General features: G+C 35.4%; 1 protein-coding gene and 1 pseudogene across 4 annotated transcripts in view; one reads left to right on the plus strand and one right to left on the minus strand.

The window, feature by feature from the left end:
• The window catches only part of ARHGAP42 (Rho GTPase activating protein 42), a 270,455-nt gene that overhangs the window by 75,562 nt on the left and 172,652 nt on the right, over nt 1-22,241 (minus strand). For all 4 annotated transcript variants that reach the window (XM_034666127.1, XM_034666126.1, XM_034666125.1 and 1 more), the window contains 2 exons: nt 17,173-17,274; nt 3,473-3,583 (listed from right to left, as the gene is read on the minus strand). In XM_034666127.1, the coding sequence (XP_034522018.1) occupies nt 3,473-3,583; nt 17,173-17,274 (213 nt within the window). The remainder of the gene's footprint in view (nt 1-3,472; nt 3,584-17,172; nt 17,275-22,241) is intronic.
• LOC117803562 lies at nt 18,604-18,702 on the plus strand (annotated as a pseudogene).

Below are 22,241 nucleotides of genomic sequence, written 5' to 3' on the forward strand. Positions count from 1 at the left end.
TCAGAGCAAGTGTCAAGGAGGGACTATTTGTTATAATCAGGTGGCCATTGAGACAGTAAATGGTACTATACAGGACTTCAGCTTTGGGGTCTGGATTTCTGGGTCTCCCTCTCTTTACGTTTGTGATCTCAGGCAACTAACAATCTTCCTGTGACTTAACTTCCTCATCTGGGCAAATAGCAACCACCTAATATTAAAGCTGTTGTATGGGCCATGTGATCACACACAGAAAACACATGACACAGTAGTTGCTCACAAAACGTTAGTTCCAGCTTAGTATGCAAAAGAATGTAATCAAAACATACACAAATTGCAGCTGAATGAACTCTAAGGCAGTTAAGTCATAAAAAGATTCTCTGTTTCCTAGCCACAAACTTTCATGTACCGTAATATATTTCAAATACACTAGGGCTCAATTCTCTTAGGTAAGCTGTTCATGTTCAGCATACTTCAGAAGCTTTTTCTCCTAACCTCTCAAAATTCTTATAAGCTCCAAGCAACTCTGAGAAGTAGGAGAATCTTAAGATTAAGAGTCAGGAGATGGGTTTTTCCCTCTCTGATCTTTTCCCCCATTCTAGACCTAACCTCATATATCTTGTTGGCAAATCTGAAAGGATGAAGTCTAGCACTGTTTGACAGAAACATAATGGGAATAAATGCAAACCAACGTGAAATTTTAAATTTTCTGGTAGCTACGTAAAAAAATTTTAAAGTAAGTGAAATGTAATATTTTACTTAATATGATTTATCTAAAATATTATCATTTCAATATTTAATCAATATAAAAGAGGTTTTGAGATAGTCTATATACTTTTTTTCACCAAACCTTTGCAATCTAGTATGTGTTTTACATTTACAGATCATCTTAATCCTGACTATCATTTTGAGTGCTTGATAGCCATATGTGGGTAGTTGCTACCATACTGGAAGTGTAGGTCTAGAGATCAGTTAACTACAATCATTTTCTATATAAGATATGATAAATGGGGGAGGGGGGTAAGGCCATTAAAACTATATACCTATTGGAGAACTGAGTTTAAAGAGCTGATTTTCTGTATCTTTTAAGAACAATTACATAGTTTTAAAAAAAATATAAATGTCCCCCATTCTTCTATATATTAGAACTGGCTTTTCCTTGAAATAATGACACTGTAGGAATATTTATTTCTAATATAGTAATATCCTCTTACCCAAGGTTTTGCTTTCTGTGGTTCAGTTACCCACAGTCAACCATGGTGTGAAAGTGGATAATCTTCCTTCTGATATATCATTAGGTCAAAGTAGCCTAACAATAACAATAAATTAACAATGCCTACATTATTCACTTCATCTCATCATATAGGTGTTTTATGATCTCATATCACCGCAAGAAGGGTGAGTACAGTAAGATATTTTGAGAAGAGACCACATTCACATAACTTTATCACAGCATATTGTTATAATTGTTCTATTACTAGTTATTATTGCTAATCTTTTACTGTGATTAATTTATAAATCAAACTTTACTGTAGGTATGTATGTACGTACAGGAAAAAAACATAGTATATATAGGGGCAGGACCACCCTTGGTTTCTGGTATCCACTGGGGGTCTTGGAACATATGCCTGTGGATAAAATGGGTGTACTACTGTACCTCCTGAATATTCTGTAGAAAACTTTATGGCAAGTAGTAAGATCTTGACATTAACTGAAACAATGTAAAATTATCTTAAATATATCAACATTCTTACTTTATGATAGTGTCAACTATCATTCCCTACCTATAGTTTCTATTCTACTCTGTATCTTATAATCTATAGAAGATAGATCCCAACCTTGGGGCATTTTACTTTACTCTAATGTTTATTTGTTAAATAAATATGGGCCAAACTAGAGTAGACTGCTAGATTTCTGCAATATGAAACAATAATGCAACAGGAATTGGATTTTCTGTAGAACAAAATGGGTAAAAATATTACAGTTTTCTTAATCATTTAATGTTTATAGCTCCTGGGAACTTTGTTTTTGAAATTAAAAAAAATTTCTTTCCTCAAAATTAATTTGTAAGTACATAACCTAAAGAGCAACATGCCCATGTTTCATTGCTTCCATTTCCATTCTTTTCATTACTACAAAGGAAATTAAATAGAACCCCATGGATGAAGCTGTATGGCTAGAAATGAGACCAAGACTAAACTGAGAGCACCATTTTGGTTTGGCTAGACATTCCAATAAGAAAAATATAGCAGCCAAGAGAATATTTTCGAAGAAGGACAAGTTCAACATTGGTTCTGATTGTGGTGTCACAAAAAAGGTATGCATTACAGAAGATTTATCAGATCATTCCAGTATGGGATATGGTAGAGGGAAAGAAGAAAACACATTTCAATTGAAGCACAGTTTCCACCTCTCTACATGTATTACCAAAGGAATTCACAAATTCTTACCATTCCATCAGTCACCTGTGAGCAAACTTTGTTGACCAACAAAGTTGGTCTGTTGACTCTGTTTCTACTAAAATAGAAACAGGTATTTTATTTCTTATTATAAGCAGATTTTTTAACAACTGACAGAAAAATATGGATTAAATCATCTTTTAGATTATCTATGTATTTAACTATTGTTATTCTCTCATCTCATGGGAATTGAACATTATATATGAACAGAAGATTATCTTGACTTACAGAACTTACCTTGATTTATCAGACGATGCATTATGAAGATGCCTACTCAGGCAATACTGTAACATATTATGGTAGTACTTGAGGAAAAATGCTAAGAAAATGAAGTAAACTTATAAAGACCAGCCACCTGTTCTTTCCTGTAATGCAATTTACATTAGGGAATCCATAACTTTTTACACTGACTTAGGAAAATAAATGACTTCATAAGGAAGTCAGGCAGATCCCAGCCTTGCAAAGAAGTGGAAGGGAACAAAGGGAGAAATATAACCTTATGTTTTCTCCGTTTACCTAAAGGTTTAGTAAATGGGTCGCTTTAGTGGTCTATATTTACTTAGGTATATATAATGTAAACCCTTTTAATTTTTTAATTTTTACATTAATAAACTATTTTAAGAGCAGTTTTAGGTTTATATAAAAATTGAGTAGAAAATATAGAGAGCTCTCATATATTCCCTCAACCTCCACCACACAGTTTCCCCCATTATTAACATCTTGCATTAATGTGGTATATTTGTTACAAATGATAACCTAATATTGATACATTACTATTAACTAACCTCCATAAATTAGAGTTTATCCTTTCCATTGTACATTCTGTAGTTTTGACACATGTATAATGACATGTATTCACTATTATAGTGTTATATAGGATAGTTCCACTGCTCTAATAGTGCTCTATACTCCACCTATTTACCCTCCTCTACACTTCCCTTCCTTTTTAAAAATCACAATTTTCAATACAAATGTTACAAATTTTGTTTTCATAGTATGTGTTGGAACTACTATTTTGTAGGGAAACAGAAACTTACTGGTTCAACAAATTCAAACTTCTTTTTTTCTTGAACCTCTTGAATTTTAAAGACATATTCTAGTGATGCTTCATAAAAATTTTGATGTTCTCGGTCAATCTGTGTATCTGCCTGAAGAGTAAAAAAAAGGCAAATGATGACACAAAGAGTAATTATTTATGGTTCCACATAGAAAAGGACTCAATCCTGTTCTACTTCAAAATCTTTATTAAAAATTAAGTTCTACAAAAAGTTTTAATATAGCAATTATTATTATGTTTTGAACATACAGAGACGAGGAGAACACAGTCCTTGCCCACCAGAGTTTATATGATATGGAGTGTGAAGATGGGGGCGGGGAGAGTAAGCATACTACATTCACCATAAAAAATATAAAGAAGGCATATAAATATATATGGAAATCTATGGCATCATAGGAAAAGAAACTAAATTCGGAAGAAAATGGTGGTGGTATGCGCTGACGCTTAAGATGAACAACTGGCAGTGAATAGCGATAGATAAAAAAAATAGTCACTCCTATGAAAAAGTAAAGAGGCATGAAAGATACTGACAGAGTTTGCCTACAGAGTAAAAAATTAGAGGACAGAACGGTGAAGTAAGGTTGGCATCACACTTTAAAAAATCTTAGATACTTTGTAAAAATTTGGATTTTAACTGAGTGAGAATCATTTGAGAATATTCAGTAGAGTCACATCATTAGGTAAAGTCTTAGAGAATACTGGTAGCAGAGCCAAAAAAAAAAAAATTCAATTGTTCTAACCTAGTGAATCATGCTCTATCAATGTTGTGCATGTTTATTATGCATACTGCATTAAGGTTCTAGTGATAAAGTGTGAGAAAGTGTTATTGAGCAAATTTTCTCTCTCTCTCTCTCTTTTTCTTTTTTTTTGATGTTGCCTCTCCTCCATGCCCACTATCATCTTCTGATGTCCTCTTTAAAACTGATCTTGTTTTAGCAGAGAATCGTGATTTAATTTTTCTTTCCCAATTTTGTACTCTTCACTGCCAGCTGAGATTACTAAAAGCAGATGAAAAGAAAAGAATGGGCTCTCTGGAATTCTAAGGATCCACCAACAATAATTTGGGAATAGAAAATGCTTTGGAGCCATTTTACAATGAAATTTCACATATAAAAGCTTTAAAAAAGATAAAATTCAGTTTGCTGGCTTGAACATCATAGCATATTAAAATTTCATTTGAAACACCTTAGTAAAAATTGTGCGTTTACTATAAACTTATTTATATAAATAAAAATAACCCAATATGATTAGCAACTCATTAGAGATTTTTGAAGTTGAGAATTCCAAGTTTCCAAATTAATATACAAAAGAACATATAAATCAGGTAGAAAATTTGGACCAGAAGCTTCTCAGCTCTCAGAAGATAGTTTAGGATATATATCTATATATATTTTCTTCTTATCACTGTTAGAAGAACACAGTATTTACAGAAGAAATGGTAAGGAGGTATTGGTGGTGGTAGGCTAATCAATGTTTAACAACTGGGTCTCTGGTAGGAATGCCTGATTTGCAGTATATGCTGGTTTCTGTGGTATAAATATCCCCAAAATAGCCAGTTCCAAACCACAAACCTAACATCATTGAATGTGGAAGTTAGAAAGAGATAAGAAAATCAGCTCTCCAAAAGAAAGCTCTAGCACAACACTGGGTGTCAATGATGTGAGAATATTTTCAATCTCAGAGATAACATTCTATGCCACTGGTTACCTCTGAAGCTTTACTTTACTTTAAAAAATAACGACATTGATTGTATAGACTAGCTCATGGGAACAAACTAAAATGTTGAGACACCTTTACCATATAAGATGGCTATTTGTGGTCAACAAAGTTGTAAAGAAAAGATTTAGCACAGTAGTCCTGAATGCTCACCACTGAAAGGCCTGTTTTCAAGGATGGTCCTTGCTGGCATCTGGGAATGTGGATTTCAGGAGGGTACCTACCATCCTAACAGGTAAGAGTAGTTCACTGTGCCTAAATTGTGCCAACAGTATGATTTATTTTGAACACCTGCTTTCCTCCTGGGAGTCTGGAATTTAAGGATATGACAAGCAGAGAGTACCTATGTGACCAGCCCCCCTATAAAAACTATGGACACTCGGTCTATAATGAGCTTCTAATAGACAACATTTTACATGTGCTGTCACAACTTACGGCTGGGGGAATTAAGCATGTTTTGTCTCCACTGGGAGAGGACTCTTGCAAGTTTGTGCCTGCTTTCCCCTAGTCTTCATTCTATGCACTTCTGCTGATTTTTCTTTATATCTTTTCACTGTAATAAATCATAGCAGTGAGTCCTCCTAGCAAATCTCCAACCTAGGAGTGGTCTTGGGGTCCCCTGACCTAAGAGTATTAAGTCATTTCCTCAGAAACTCACTGGCCACACACAATCCCATGTCATCAAAAGATGGGGAGTAGGGGCACAAAGAGGGATAAAAGAAAATAATTGCTCTTACCGTTTGTCAGTAATAGATGTTTTCTATCATCTCCAATCTAAACAACTATATTCAATATACCAAATCTGCTCTGAAAAGTCATCCAGAATGTACAGGGATTAAGGAATACTACAGTTTAATTGCTTTCCAGTACAAGATTTAGAAAGGCATTCTTTTCTTTAAGGTGATTCTCTTTAGTACTTAAGCTCATAGCATGTGGTTCCCTAGAAGGCACTTGCTCATATATCCACTAGCAACTGTTGCTATGTATTTTGTGCTGGATAAGTAGGATAACCATGTAATTTATTGTTCCAACTTTTAAAACTAAGAGGGAGCATTAGGAATATTCATGCCAGAACAGTATGTATAAACTGTTGTTTACAAGATGAATGGGTGAATAAAATCATCCTGCTAAAAAAACAAGTTAATTTCTTAAGAAAAACCATATAGTTCTCATAAATTCTTCCCCAACTACAATAAGCTACCTACATCAACTGAAGATAAAGGAAAAAGCCTAATCGTGATTTTTGTCAAATCGTGATATTTGTCAAATCACCTGCAGAGGAGAAAGAATTTAAGGTGGACTCTGAAAAATGAAGAGGTTTAGAGTAGGTGGAGATAAAAGGACAGGAGTTTCAGAGAGGGAATAGAGTCAAGAAAAGTTATGTTTCAGTAGATTGCAAGTTTGGAATAATAAGAAATGAGGGTTAAGGCATAAGATAGAATGAGTGCAAACTTCATCATATAGACAGGACAAAAGCTTGAGGAAGATGTTGATTTGTCAAAGCAGCATTCAAGAAGATTAAAGTGAGGACAGTGTAGAACATATTGATTAAAAGGCAGGACTGGGTACATGCAATGATAAAAGACCACTTATTTGATAGGGGTAAAGGTGTTTATATATCCCAGTAAGAAAGAGAAATTGAAAGATGTTGGTGTGAGAAACAAGGGGGGTAGAAAGAGTTAATTTTGATAACAAGAAATAATACCAGCATTAAAAGAGAATTAAAGAAACAAGAAGTAGGAGCAAATTTGAGAAAATCACACGTTCACTAAGAATTGATAGTCTGAAGTGCTGGGAACCAGCAGCAGGGAGTGCAGGTGGTCAGGTATGAGGAAATCATGACCCAGGAGACATTCATTAAGATGTTACAGAGAGTACAGAAGAAGAGATATCAGGGACACGTACGCTGTAACAACAGAGGCATAAAGAGAGAATCTAAGGGATTCCCTTCATTTAGGAGGTGGGGCTAAGAGGAAACTGTTGAAAGACTATTTAGTGATATGTGGAAAACCAAAATCTGAATTTCTACAACAAACTTTTTATCCTTTATTTTTTTTCCAGATTATAAAGGAAATATATGTTCATTATTGTAAGCTTACTCATCATTCATTATTAAAACGTAAGTATAAAAGTAAGAATTATAAAACTACTGTTAATATTTTGATACATAACACACACAAACTTAAACAAACCTGAATAATACTGTACATTCTGGTTTAAATTCTTTTTTCCCCCACTTTATCTAATGAATACTTTTACTGTCTTTAAATAATTTGCAAATAGAACTTTTTACAACCATATTACATTCCATTTTCATCAAACCATACTGGCATATTTATTCCATTCATTTGTGCCACTTCAGATGATTCTAAATTTTTATATTGTAACTCTTGCATCAACATATTTATACAATTTATTGTTTTGCTCATGACTGATAATTCCTCGTAAGTAAATTCTGTCCAATACAAATCATTTCAGTTTTCTCCCACATTTAAACTTTGTTGAAATAAGTTGACAAATTTACCTTTGGATTGACTGAATGAGTTTATGTTCCCACCAGAAAAGCAAAAGTGTAGTCAGTTTCCCATACATTCACTAACTATGTATATCATCTTCTTATGTTACAATAATATCCTGCTACATTTACTAAATTGCATTGTTTTCTTAATACATGTGACATTGAAACTTACAATATTTATGTAAAAAAACTTAAAATACTTATTATGGTTTATATTTCTTCTTTGATGAAATGTCCTTTTATATTCTCTTTAAATTTTTAAAAATTTTAATCCCAGTTAACATACAGTGTTACATTAGTTTCAGGTGTAAAATACAGTGATTCAACAATTCCACACATCACCCAGTGCTCATCAAACAAGTGCACTCCTTGATCCCCCATCACCTATCTAACCCATCCTCCCACTCACCTCCCCTGTGGTAACCATCAGTTTGTTCTCTATAGTTAAGAGTTTGAGTCTTGCTCTCTCTTTTTTACCTTTGCTCTTTGATTTCTTTTTAAGGTTTTTATTTATTTCCACTTAATATACAGTATATGATACAGTGATTCAACACTTCCATACATCTTTGTGTTGTAAATTCCAAATATGAGTGAAATCATATGGCATTTGTCTTTCTCTGACTGAATTATTTCACTTAATACTATACTCCTTACCTCCATCCACATTGGTGCAAATGGCAAGATTTCATTATTTTTTAAGACTGAATAGTATTCCATTACACACACACACACACACACACACACACACACACACACACACTTCTTCTTTATACATTCATCTATTGATGGACACTGGGCTGCTTCCATATCTTAGCTATTGTAAATAATTCTGCAATAACACAAGGGTGCACGTAACCCTTTGAATTAGTGTTTTTATATCCTTTGGGTAAATACCCAGTAGCCTGATAACTGGATCATAAGGTAGTTCCATTTTTAACTTTTTGAAGAACTTCCATCCATGCTTCCACAGTGGCTACACCAGTTTGCATTCCCACCAACAATGCAAGAGAGTTCCTTTGTCTCCATATCCTCATCAACACTTTTTGTGTTTTTGATTTTAGCCATTCTGACAGGGTTGAGGTGATATCACATTGTAGTTTTGATTTGCATATCCCTCATGATAAGTGATGATGTGCATCTTGTCATGTTTCTCTTGGCCATCTGGAAAAATGTCTGTTCATGTCTTCTGCTCATTTTTTAATTGGATTGTTTGGTTTTTAGGTGCTGAGTTTTACAAGTTCTTTATATATTTTGGTTACTAACCCTTAACAGATATGCCGTTTGCAAACATTTCCCATTCTGTAAGTTCCCTTTAATTTGATTGGTTGTTTCCTTTGCTTTGCAGAAACTTTTTATTTTTGACGTAATCCAAGTCTATTTTTGCTTTTGTTTCTCTTGCCTCAGGAGACATCTAGAAAAATGTTGTTAGAGACAAAGTCAGAGAAGTTATACATGTGTTATCTTCTGGGATTTTTATGGTTTCAGATCTCACATTTAGGTCTTTAATCCATTTCAATTTACTTTTGTGTACAGTGTAAGAAAGTAGTCCAGTTTCATTCTTTGCATGTTGTTGTCCAGTTTTCCCAGCACCATTTGTTAAAGAGACTATCTTTTTCCCATTGGACATTATCTCCTTCTTTGTCAAAAATTAACTGGCCATATAATTGTGGGTTTATTTCTAGGTTTTCTATTTTGTTCCATTGATCTCTGTGTCTATTTTTGCGCTGTTACCTTACTGTTTTGATTACTATAGCTTTGTAGTATAACTTAAAGTCTGGAATTGTGATACTTCCCAAGTTTTTGTTTTCTTTTTCAATATTACTCTGACTATTCAGGGTCTTTCATGTTTCCATACAAATTTAGGATTATTTGCCCTGTTATTTTCTGTGAAAAATGCTGTTGGTACCTTGATTGGGATTGCACTGAATGTGTAGATTGCTTTGGGTAGTATAGACATGTTAATAATATTTGTTCTTCCAATCCATGACCACAGAATCTTTGCATTTCTTTCTGTCATCTTCAGTTTCTTTCATCAGTGTTTTGAGTTTTTAGAGTATAGGTCTTTCATCTCTTTGGTTAGGTTAATTCCTAGGTATCTAACTATTTTTGATGCAACTGTAAATGAGGTTGTTTTCTTAATTTATCTTTCTGCTGCTTCATTATTGGTGTATAGAAATGCAACAGGTTTCTGTATATTAATTTTGTACCCTGTGACTTTATCGAATTTATCAGTTCTAGCAGTTTTTAATGCAGTCTTTTGGGTTTTCTATATAGAGTATCATGTCATCTGCAAATAGTGAAAGTTTTACTTCTTCCTTACCAATTTGGATGCCTTTTATTCTTTTTGTTGTCTGATTGTGTTGGCTAGGACTTCCAGTACTATGTTGAACAAAAGTGGTGAGAGTGGACATCCCGGTCTTGTTCCTGATCTTAGAGGAAAATCTCTCAGTTTTTTCCCATAAAGGATAACGTTTGCTGTGGATTTTTCACATATGGCCTTTGTTAGGTTGAGGTATGTTCCCTCTAGACCTATTTTTTTGAACGTTTTTATTATGAATGGGTGTTGTACTATGTCAAATGATTTTTCTGCATCCATTGAAATGATCATATGGTTCTTGTCCTTTCTCTTATTGATGTGATGTATCAAGTTGATTGATTTGTGAATACTGAACCAGCCTTGCATCCCAGGAATAAATCCCACTTGGTTGTGGTAAATGATTTTTTAATGTGTGGCTTGTTTGCTAATATTTTGTTGAGGATTTCTGCATCTGTGTTCATCAGAGATATTGGCCTACAGTTCTCTTTTTTGTGTGTGGTGTCTTTATCTGGTTTTGGTATCAGGGTAATGCTGGCCTTCAAGAATGAATTTGAAAGTTTTCCTTCCTTTTCTATTTTTGGTATAGCTTGAAAAGAATAGGTATTAACTCTTCTTTAAATGTTTGGTAGAATTTGCCAGTGAAGCTATCTGATACTAGACTTTTGGCTTTGGGAATTTTTTGATTACTGATTCAATTTGTTTGCTGGTTATCAATCTCTTCAAAATTTCTGTTTCTTCCTGGTTCAGTTTTGGTAGGTTATATGTTGCTAGAAGTTTATCCATTTCTTCCAGGTTGTCCAGTTTGTTAGCATATAGTTTTTCATAATATTCTCTTATTATTGTTTGTATTCTGTGGTGTCAGTTATTATCTTTCCTCTCTCATTTGTGATTTTGTTTGAGTACTTTCTCTTTTTCTCTTGATAAGTCTGGCTAGAGGTTTATCAATTTTATTGATTTTTTTTAAAGAACTAGCTTCTGGTTTCACTGATCTGTTCTAGTGGTTTTGTTTTTTTTTTTTTTTTTAGTTTCCACATCATTTATTTTTGTTCTAATCTTTATTATTTCCTTCTTTCTGTTGATTTTGTCCATTGTTCTTTTTCTAGCTCCTTTAGCTGTAATGTTAGGTTGTTTATTTGAGATACTTCTTGCTTCTTTAGGTAGACCAGTATTGCTACAAACTTCCCTCTTAGAACCACTTTTGCTGTATCCCAAAGGTTTTGAAGCATTGTGTTTTCTCTTTTTCTTCTTTCTTTTTCTTTCTTCTTTCTTTCTTTCTTTCTTTCTTTCTTTCTTTCTTTCTTTCTTTCTCTTCTTTTTCTTTTTCTTTTCTTTTTTTGTTCTTTTGTTTCCAAGTAATTTTTAATTTCTTCTTTGGTTTCTTGATTGACTCATTCATTGTTTAGTAGCATGTTATTTAACCCCCATGCATAGGTGGTCTTTCCAAATTATTTCTGTGGTTGACTTCTAGTTTCATAGCATTGTGGTCAGAAAAGATGCGTGGTAAGAATTCAATCTTTTTAAATTTGTTGGGGCTTGTTTTGTGGCCTAATATATGATCTATTCTGGAGAATGTTCCATGTGCACCTGAAAAGAATGTCTATTCTGCTGTTTTAGGATGGAATGTTCTGAATGTATCTGTGAAATCCATCTGCTCCAGTGTGTCATTCAAAGCCATTGTTTCCTTGTTGATTTTGTTTAGATGATTTGTGTTTTGATATCAGTAGGATGTTAAAGTCCCCTACTATTATTGTATTATCATCAATTAGTTCCTTTATGTTTGTTATTAACCATTTTATGTATTCGGGTACTCCCATGTTGGGTACATAAATATTTACAATTGTTATATCTTCTTGTTGGATTGTCACCTTTATTATGATTAGTGTCTTTCTTTGTCTTTTGTTAAACTATTTGTTTTAAAGTTTACTTTGTCCAATATAAGTATTGCTAGTCCAGCTTTCTTCTGACACCCATTTAAATGATAGATGTTTCTCCAACCCCTCACTTTCAATCTGCAGGTGTCTTTAGGTCTAAATGAGTCTCTTATAGGCAGCATATTGATGGGTCTTGCTTTTTTATCCATTCTGTCACAATGTCTTTTGATAGTGTGCATTTAGTCCATTTATATTCAAAGTAATTTTTATAGATATACTTATTGCCATTCTATATTACCTGTTCCGTGGTTGTTTCTGAAGATTTTCTTTGATCCTTTGTCTTTCTCTTTTGTGGTTTGTTGGTTTTCTTTACTGATATATTTTGACTTCTTTCTCTTTATTCCTTGTATACATATTAGTGGTTTTTGATTTGTGCTTATTATTAGGTTTGTATATAACATCTGCTTACAGTAGTCTGTATTAAAATGAACCTCTTCTCTTCCCCATGTTTCAGGTATATGGTGTCATGTTTTACAACCTTTTATTTTGTGGGTCCTTGACTGATACCTAAAAAAAAAATACTCATTTTTATTGGTTTTGTTTGTTTGTTTGTTTGTTTCCTTCCTTCATACTCCCACTTATGGTCTTTCTTTTCCACTCAAAGAGTCCTCCCTTCAATACTTCTTGCAGGGCTGGTTTATTGATCACAAACTCTTTAGTTTTTATTTGTCTGGGAAACTCTTTATCTTTCCTTCTATTTTGAATGATAGCCTTGCTGGTTAGAGAATTCTTGGCTGCACATTTTCCCCATGCAGCACTGTGACTATATCATGCCACTTCCTTCTGGCTTGGAAAGTTTCTGTTGAAAAATCCCATGATAGCCTTAAAGAGTTTTCCCTTGTATGTAATTGTCTTTTTTTTCTCTTGCTTCCTTAATTTTTTTTATCATTTTATTTGCCATTTTTATCACAATACATCTTGGTGTGGATCTGCTTCTGTTGATTTTTTTGGGGGTTCTTTGGGTCCCCTGGATCTGGGTATATGTTTCCTTCCCAGACAGGGAAATTTTTAGCTATCATTACTTCAAATAAATTTTCTGCCTCCTTTTTCTCTCTTCTTCTGTGACTTCTATAACACCGTTATTATGTTTGATGGAGTCACTGAGTTCCCTAACTGTATTCTTATTTTGCATAACGTTCGTTTTTTTTCCCTTTCTTGTAGTAATCACTTGATTACTTTCCATTACTCTGACCTCTAGGTCATTAATGTGTTCCTCTGCTTCTTCCATCCTGCTGTTCATTCCATCACGTGTGTTTTTTATTTCACTTATTGAGCCCTTTATCTCTGCCATGTTATTTCTTATCTCTGTGTTAAGGCTCTCACTGATGCCTTCTACTCCTTTCTCAAGTACAGCGAGTATCTTTATGATCACTACTTTAAATTCTCTTTCAGCCATGTTACTTATATCTATTTCACTTAGATCTCTGGCCATGGCCTTGTCCTATTCTTTCTTCCGGGACAAGTTCCTCTGTCTTCTCATTTTGTCTAAGTCTCTGTGCCTATGTTAGGAAAGTCAGTTACATCTTCTGTTCTTGAGGGTAATGGCCTTATAAAGAAGAGGTCCTATAGTGCCCTACTTGTAGTATCCCCTATTTTCCAGGGCCTGGCATTTCTGGGAGTATCTCCAGTGTGCACTGCATGTATGTGCTCTGCTGTTGTGCCCTGGCTGCTTTATCCTTCAGACCAGTCATCTGCAGAGGCTCTCTTTGCCTGTTCTGGGCAGTGTTTGGTCCCTGGCCTGAATGTGGTGCTTTTCAACTAGGTGTGCTCTGGTCTGCTTGTGAAATGAGACACACTGCCACGGCCGCTGGAACCTAGGCTCCGCAAAGCTCCTGCATCTGGAGATGCAGTGTTGGCAGGATTTTGGCTGACCTTCGGCAGGTAGGGGCCTGCCATTCTGGGACCAAGGCAAGCATGACTGGGAAGGGTAGTTCCACTGGAGTGGGGGTGGGTGGGGGTAGGGAACAGGGCTTGGGTAAGCAAGTTAAGTAGTGTCTGCCTTGCAGTGGTTCCCACAGGTGGCGCTGTGCTTATGCTGAGGGGCAGGAGAGGGAAATGGCACCTGCGAGTTCCTTTGTTCCTGGAGGGGTCTCTGTGAATGCTGACTCTTTGGCACATACTCTGACATGAGCAAATAACCTCTCCACTGCGTGCCCCAGGTGCTCTTTGGATCACTGTTTCCACATTGTATGCCCACAAGATTGCCCTGCCTTCTCTCCAAGAGCAATCCCAATGCCACCAGGCTCTCCCTAAGCCAAGCCTGCTGACCTCTAGAACTCCAGGTTTTAAGCCCCACTAGTTGCCAGGACTCACAAAATTCAAAATTCAGTTCCTCTCACTTTCCAAGCCAATTGCTATGGGGATTCATTTCTCCACTGTGCTCCCCACCATGCGTTAGTCTGTTTCTCACCCTTCTCGGTGACCATGGCTCCCTCCGCCCCAACTGCAATGGCCATGATCCATTTCTCTCCCAAACTGTTTTTGTACTTCCTACCTTCTTTGATGTGGCTTCTTCTCTACTTTTAGTTGTGGAGTTTGTTCTGCAAGTCTTTGGGCCAATTTCTGGGTATTTAGCATGATTTGATAGCTATCTACTTGATTCATGGGATGAGGCAAGCCTAGGGTCCTCCTATTATGCCACCATATTCTCCTCCATTTTCTGCTTTTTCCAATTCTTACTTCATATTTTTCCACTGAAGACTTTTTCACACTGATTTGCAAATGCAACTTGTATATAAGAGATGGTAGTCATGTGTCACATGTTGTACAAATTCCCTAACACTAAGCCTTTTAATTTGATTTACTATCTTTTGAAATAAAGATAATTTTGATGGACTCTGGTCTTTCTACATTTCCTTTATGATCTCTTCCTCTTATTTCATAGTTAGAAAGACATTATCCAATTACACATCAAATATTACTTCTTTTCATTTACTATAAAGTCTATAATCTTAACAAGTCTGTTTCTAATTCTGCTTACTCCACTGATCCATCTAATTGATGGCCTTGTAGCTTTATAACACAAGCTGACCCCAAATTCAGTCCTGAAAATGGACAACCACTTATTTTCCATGAACAAATCAACAAGGAGTTAGCTATGCAGGTGAGAAGGCACAGAAGTCTTTTGGAAAACAATAACCTGGGTGCTGACAGAAGTACCAGAGCTGCTCTGGAAAGGAACAGAGGTTACAGAATTAAACACATGTATGGAAATGATTCCTGGAAGGGGAGAGAAAAAAAGGGGGGGGCACATTTTTCCTTGGCTACATTATGTGCTCTGGGGAGCTGCTCTGACACTATTTGTGGTCTATCGTGGGCTATGGCTCCTGGAAAAGAAGTATGTGCCTGCTTGCATGGGGCAAGTAGAGGATGTTACTAATCATATTATAGGTTTTTCCAGGCTCCAACTAAAATACAGAACCAGTACAGATACTCTTTTCTACCATAGCCTAAGTGATTAAGTGCAACTAACAAGCTAATATAAATATAGAGTTAGGTTGTCAGGGAAAACTGAAGTATATCCTCTAGAGGAATTTAAAATTAAGATAAAGTTAGCGCCTGCTTGATGGTTTAAGCAATGTCTAAGTGTGGCCTCTCATATTCACCAAGAATCTGAAGAACATATACCATTTAGAGACCTATAAAGCACCATTGATTTAGAGGCAGTGTATTTTTAAAATGGCACCTGGCCATAGCCTTCAGCATGGCAGATAGTGGTGTACTGGTGATACTTAGGTGAGCCTTTCTTCACATGACTGTATCTATACAGTGCATTCTTTCCCAGGTTTGTTGTAGTGTAATGCCCAAAGAGGTACAAGAACATTTAAGAAGTTTGGAACATGTGAACTCAATATTAAGTTACAACATAGTACTTCATAAGAAGTCTAGGTAAATTCAAAATATGATTTTTCTTAATGACAGCTTTTTCTCCATCTCAATTTAGCCAGAAATTCTTTCCCTCAGCACAAATTGTATATTAATATATACATTAATATGTTAATATATCCTGTTTTAGTAATAGGAGCTAATAACAAGATATTAGTTATAATGAACACATATTTAACAAATATTCCCAAAACAAAACTTTAAAAAAAATGTTTTAAATGAAGAAATTCACCTCCTCCAATGAGAACATAAGAGTACAGAAAAAAGGAAGCAGAAGTAAAAAGAACCCTCCCATGCCTTTTAACTCCAGCTCACTGCATCCAAACTCCAACTTGTCAGGTGTGCCTGGTGGGTAAATGTGGAGGTAAGGCAAATAAGAAAAGGAATAAGGAGAGTAGAGAACCAGGTTGAATTTGATTAAAAGTTCAGTAAGTTTTGTGGCTTTGCTAGAAAGATTAAGAGGAGGCATTTGGAAGGGGTTCTTGACTGCAATACTTAGAAGTACAGATAGAAGAGAAAGAAGATACTGGAAGAGACTCAGCACAGTATAAAATTCCCTGCAAAAGTCTGGAGAAGAGTAAGGAGCCACTGGTGAACTAGCTCAACAACTCCCAACTATGCTGGGTTTAGTGTCTATGCACCGTGCTTCAAGATTTTATTGATGCTAAGATGATAATGGCAAGAGGGTCCAATTTTTTTTTAAGTGTATCTCATCACTGTACTGGGCCTTTATTTTGCCTTAATAAAAGAACTACTCAATTTTATTAGTTATAGTTAAAAACTACCAATGAGAATAAATATTTCAGAAAAAAGAATAAATGGATTGCTTAAATGCATAGAGGTTAAATTATTTCTGACTTGTTTTTTAAGAAAACTGATATAAAATAGATTTTAAAATGTGTAATTGTGTACCTGTTTTCCCCCTATTGCAAAAGCAACACCTTAAAAGCAGATATTTTATTTTTTTTTCTTTTTTTTTTAAACTTTTTTTTTTTTTTAAAGATTTTATTTATTTATTCAACAGAGATAGAGACAGCCAGCGAGAGAGGGAACACAAGCAGGGGGGAAAAAAAAAAAACTTCTTTCTCATCATTGAAGGAAATAACTAATTTTTTACTTGGAACTATTCATATTAAGGGTCATAAAGCACGTGGAATGCTCCACACAGTGTCCATTGTAAGTGTTCAATAAACTCTTATTATCATTATTTTATTATAGAGTAGCGGATTCTGAGATACTACCATCTTTGGGAATTTGGACTTCACATGACTTAATGCTAATGTCCTGTTCACATTTCAAGTAGAAAAGCTTACCTCTTGCAAATGAGATTCCTTTTTCTTTGCAGACAAATTTAAATGTTTATCAAGAATAGAATAGTACTTTTCACTCTCCTTGTCAAACTTCTTCTTTCCATCCTAGGAGATGACAATAACAACAAAACATTCTAATTCGAAAATAAAACTGATTTTTTAACATTCCTATCAAATGTCCAATACAAGTATTTAATAAGATTTAGTGAGCTCCAACTATGTACAAAACTTGATGGAGTAGGAAAAAGGATGTGAAACAATTCATTTGAATACATATTCAAATATGTATTCAAATGTATTTAAATAGTCTCAAAGAAGTTCATAGAACTACAGTATGGAGGAAGCAGGCTGGCTACAGTAGAATCCCTCTGTGAACTTTATAACTGACTCTCAACAGGAGATTCTGATCTACTAAGTCTGAGATAGGACCAAGAGAAAGTGTCTCATTTATGCTTTTTGGTGGTGTCGATGAGTTTACATATGACCGACCAATTTAGAGAACTGCTCACTCAGACTCTTTTCAGGGAATCATTATTTCCCAGCTACAAAAAGATACCTGATACTTCAAACATTCATTCTTGATGGGGGAAAAACAGACTTCTAAAAGCTGGTAGCATGAAATAATTAAATAAGATGTTCCAAAGACAAACCAAAAAGATTAGCAACATCTGTATCATACACTCATCATAACTGTAATAGCTGACTTTGCTTATCCCTAAAATTGTGTTGTTTTGTAGAAAAACTGTAACCAGGCTGGCCTTTTATGGAAGAGGAGGACAACTTTACCTTTCATCCTGTGGAACAATCTTATAGAAATGCAAATGGAATAAAATCCTAAAGGGGATAAGACCCAACTGGGCATATAATCTTCTCCAACTATAAATATGTTATCCACCAGGTAAGGGTTTTTTTGTTTTGTTTTGTTTAGTTTTTTTGGAAGATTTATTTACTTATTTGAGAGAGAGAGCGCAAGTGGGATGGGCAGAGGCAGGGGGAGAGAATCTCAAGCAGACTCTGCACTGAGCACAGAGACTGACATGGGGCTCAATCTCACGACCCCTGAGAAAATGACCTGAGCCAAAACCAAAAGTCGGATGCGCAACCAACTGTGCCACCCAGGAGCCCCCAACCAGGTTTTTTTATTCCCCCACTATGAGTCCATATGAAATAAATACTAGGCAATCAAACTCATAAATTTCATTAGCCAAAGAAGTACTCTTACTTGCTTTTATTTCAGTGTTTCTGGAAGTGCAATGCTTGGGCCACTTTAATGAGAGTCAAGTATTTTTAAGCCTACTCAAAATGTAGATTCCTATTTCCCTCATCCAGAGATTCAGGAATTATTATTTTTAACAAGCTCTATGATTATTATGCATAATGCTTTACTTCATTATTTGCTTAAGTATTCGAAAGAGTTTAATAAAAAATAATAGATTCACAGTGGCACATACTAAAATTGGAACAAAACAAAGAAGATTAGCATGGCTTCTGTGCAAGGATGACATGCAAATTCATGAAGTGTGCCATACTTTGGGGGAGTAGAAGATAACAGGCTTCCAGTTATGGAATAAATTAAGTCACAGGGATGAAAGGTCCAGCATAGGTCTGTAGTCAATGGTACCAAATAACTGTTGCAACAAAATACCTGGGTGAACATTTCACCATTTGGTCAGTGGAGCTTAATTTTAATCTGGTATTTCATGCCCATAATTGATCTACCCAACCAACCTTTCAAAAAAGCTCTCTCATTAGCACTTTTGAGCTCCTTTTCTTTTTTCTCTCCAGGCCATCTCTCCTTTGACATAAATACTTGTTTCTTCCAATTTCCACATATTCCAGTTACAACCACTTTTAGCATCCAACGCATACAGGCCTCATTTACAAGTCCCTTTCATCAACTCTCTCTCCCTTTTGAAATGCTCATAGAGCTTTATACATGTGTTTCTTACGGCGCTCATGTTTGACACTGCAGCAGAGAAATTCATGTATATACTGTATCTTCTTTAAAACAATATTTGAGAGAGTGCTCAATAGTTATTTAATGAGAGTGAAATTCGTCCTCTTATTACACTGGCACCACAGTCCCTCACAGATATTCCATTTGTTTAAAACAACAACGACAATGACAATATCCATGATACCAGGGACAATTCCACACAAATAGCTTAACTCAATCCCAAAGTGCACAAATACTGGGGTGGGGGGCAACCAGTCGCAAAGTACACAAAACTGACTCACTTTCATCTTATGCTAAGGGGCTTAAAATTTCTTGCTATGCATAGAAGAAACTGGTTAAAGGCGAAGAGAACACAGCTGTGGTGACAACAGTAATATCTTTGTTTTCAGTCAGTGTTTGATGGCATTTTTGGAAACATTAATTCAGTGCCAACATGTCAGCATTCCTGGCAATACAAAAATCATCCCCAGAGCACTTCCTGGACTCTTATTCAAACCCTGGTGCCTCATACCACCAAGCCAGCAAAAAAGATCTACTCAAAGACTCCAATGATGTAGAAAACAAAACACACTCAGATCTAGCATAAATTAAAGAACTGGGTAGGCCACATGAAGGACAACTATAATGTGTGGAAGCATGTTCTTGAAAACAAAGAGCATTTCTCCTTGAAATTTACATCTGTTCCAAAAGTCATGATACACTCCGCATATAAGCCAAGTCTCATTTGGACTTAATAACTTAACACCATACAGCTACCTCTTAACTTTTGTGTTACATGTTCTGGATATCAAGCTGAGAATCTGCTCTGAAACAAATGCTGTAGACGGAAGGGAAAAATAATCCATGAATCTCTACTAAATGCTGTACGTGATTCCTGTCTTATTGTCACAGCATGATTCAAAAAAAGGAGACAACATTATAGTGTTATATTTTCTATAAATCCAGTTAAGAGCATTTGAACTAGGTAACCATTTAAAATGAAGTCATATACATGTATGTATATATGTGTGATGTTTGTACATATGTGAGTATATGTATCATAAAATTTTAAAGGAGATCATCCAAAATAGCAAATTAGTCCCCAGACCCAATTTAAGCTGACAAAAGTGTAAGATAAGTTCTGGGTCTGCAATCAATCCACTTTCCAAATGACACTACATTTACTCTAAGCACAGTGGTCATATTATATCTTAGCTTCTAAGACAAGCAACTGTGGTTGTACCACACCCTCACTTTACACAGTAAAGTAAGGAATGGGAAGGAAACTCCAAGTGTCAATTTTACTCCAAATTTGTACATAGCAAANTAAAAAAAAAAAAAAAAAAAAAAAAAAAAAAGTCAAATAATTATAAAAACTATAGGTCTACTGTGCAGATAAAAAAACATGAAATTATACATAATTGTTAAAAGAAGGCCAAACCAGTCCCTTCCACTGACCACAAGAGGGTACCAAAGATGAAGAACAGATTCTACCACATTTATGAAATAACAAACAGAAGTTCTCAAAATGTTACCTAATTTCATTTTTTTTCTGTAGAAGACCACTGCAAAGTTTTGTTTAAACAATTGTCAGCAACCTTTATGTTAATGTTGCCATGATATAAATTATTAAAAATAAGAAGTTAAAAAATATTTTCTATATTTCTTTTTTAAAAATGGAGCACAAAGGGCACCTAGGTGTCATAGTCAGTTAAGCACTGACTCTTGATTTCAGCTCAGGTCATGATCTCAGGGTGTGAGATTGAGCCCTACATCGGGCTCCACACTGGGCATGGAGCCTGCTTAAGATTCTCTCTCTCCCTCTGCTCCTCCCCACCCTACTCTCACTCTTTCTCTCAATAAAAGAAAAAAAAAAGGACTATATATTTAGGATTTATACATCAGATTTTAAGACTATTTCAATGTTATAATTACCAACCAAGATACTGTGAAATTTCCCATACAGCTATTTATGTCATTGCATTAGTATAGCCATTAGCTAATAAGCAGTTTGCATATATTTTGAAAAAAATCCTTCAAGTGAATGCATAGCAGTAGAAATAATAATAGAAAGAATAATAATTAAAACAAATAGCTAAATTTCTAATTCAAAAATATGTGGAATTCTTATAAACTGGCACCGTGCTAGGCATTGAGAGGATAAGTTATACCAATCCTGGCTAGACTTCTTCCTCTGATGGTTGGGTTTATTCACTGATTAGAATGGCAGTCCAGGGTGACATCACCACCTCTAAGTCCCAAAGTGCCAGATGCTAGGATACTCCAACCACATGCTGCGTAGGAGTTTCCTAAGGCCAGAGAGATTCCTGGTAACGAGAAACCCAGGTTATTGTGAATCTTAGTATAGCTTACACAGCGATGTCCCTCCTGTAGTGACCAAGTACTTCCCCCTCAATCTGCTGAAACACAGACATTTCAAAAGGTCTCCTTTCTGGGTAGCTATAACACAATAATCACCACATCTCCCCCAATTCCAATTACCTCACCGCTACCACTACCAGGTGATCAGACTCATAAGAACCAAGGATTTCATATTTGCCTTTATGAAGAACTTCTATAAACTGGAATGATAAAACAGAAATAGATATGAAGGATATGAAGGCATAAGAGACAGAAGAGGAAGGTCCAAATGGTAACAAGCATATGAAGAATTTTTAAAACTCATTAGTAATTAAGAAAAAAGCAAATTAAAATATTGGGCCATCACATTATATCAGATATTAGCAAGAGTCAGAAGGTTGAATAATGCTACATGTTGAGTGCATGTGGAGATACAGGAACCTTTATATATTACTGATGGAATACTATGGCAGTGCAGCCTTTCTAAAGAGAGATGTTGCACTACTAAGTGGCCCTAAGAACACAGAAAAGTCCATAAAGAAACACAAATGAAGATGTGCATCTGTGGGGATAGGAAGATAGCCAGTGTATTCATTAATGGACATAAAATGAACTCGATGCAGACCATGGAGTGCTAGGCAAAAGTTAAAAGGAAATATTAAATGTTGACAGATCTTAAAACACAATTCTGAGTTAAAAAACACAAAGCAGGGGGCGCCTGGGTGGCACAGCGGTTGGGCGTCTGCCTTCGGCTCAGGGCGTGATCCCGGCGTTC

This window comes from Ailuropoda melanoleuca, chromosome 8, assembly GCF_002007445.2.
Source record: "Ailuropoda melanoleuca isolate Jingjing chromosome 8, ASM200744v2, whole genome shotgun sequence".
Lineage (NCBI taxonomy): Eukaryota > Metazoa > Chordata > Mammalia > Carnivora > Ursidae > Ailuropoda > Ailuropoda melanoleuca.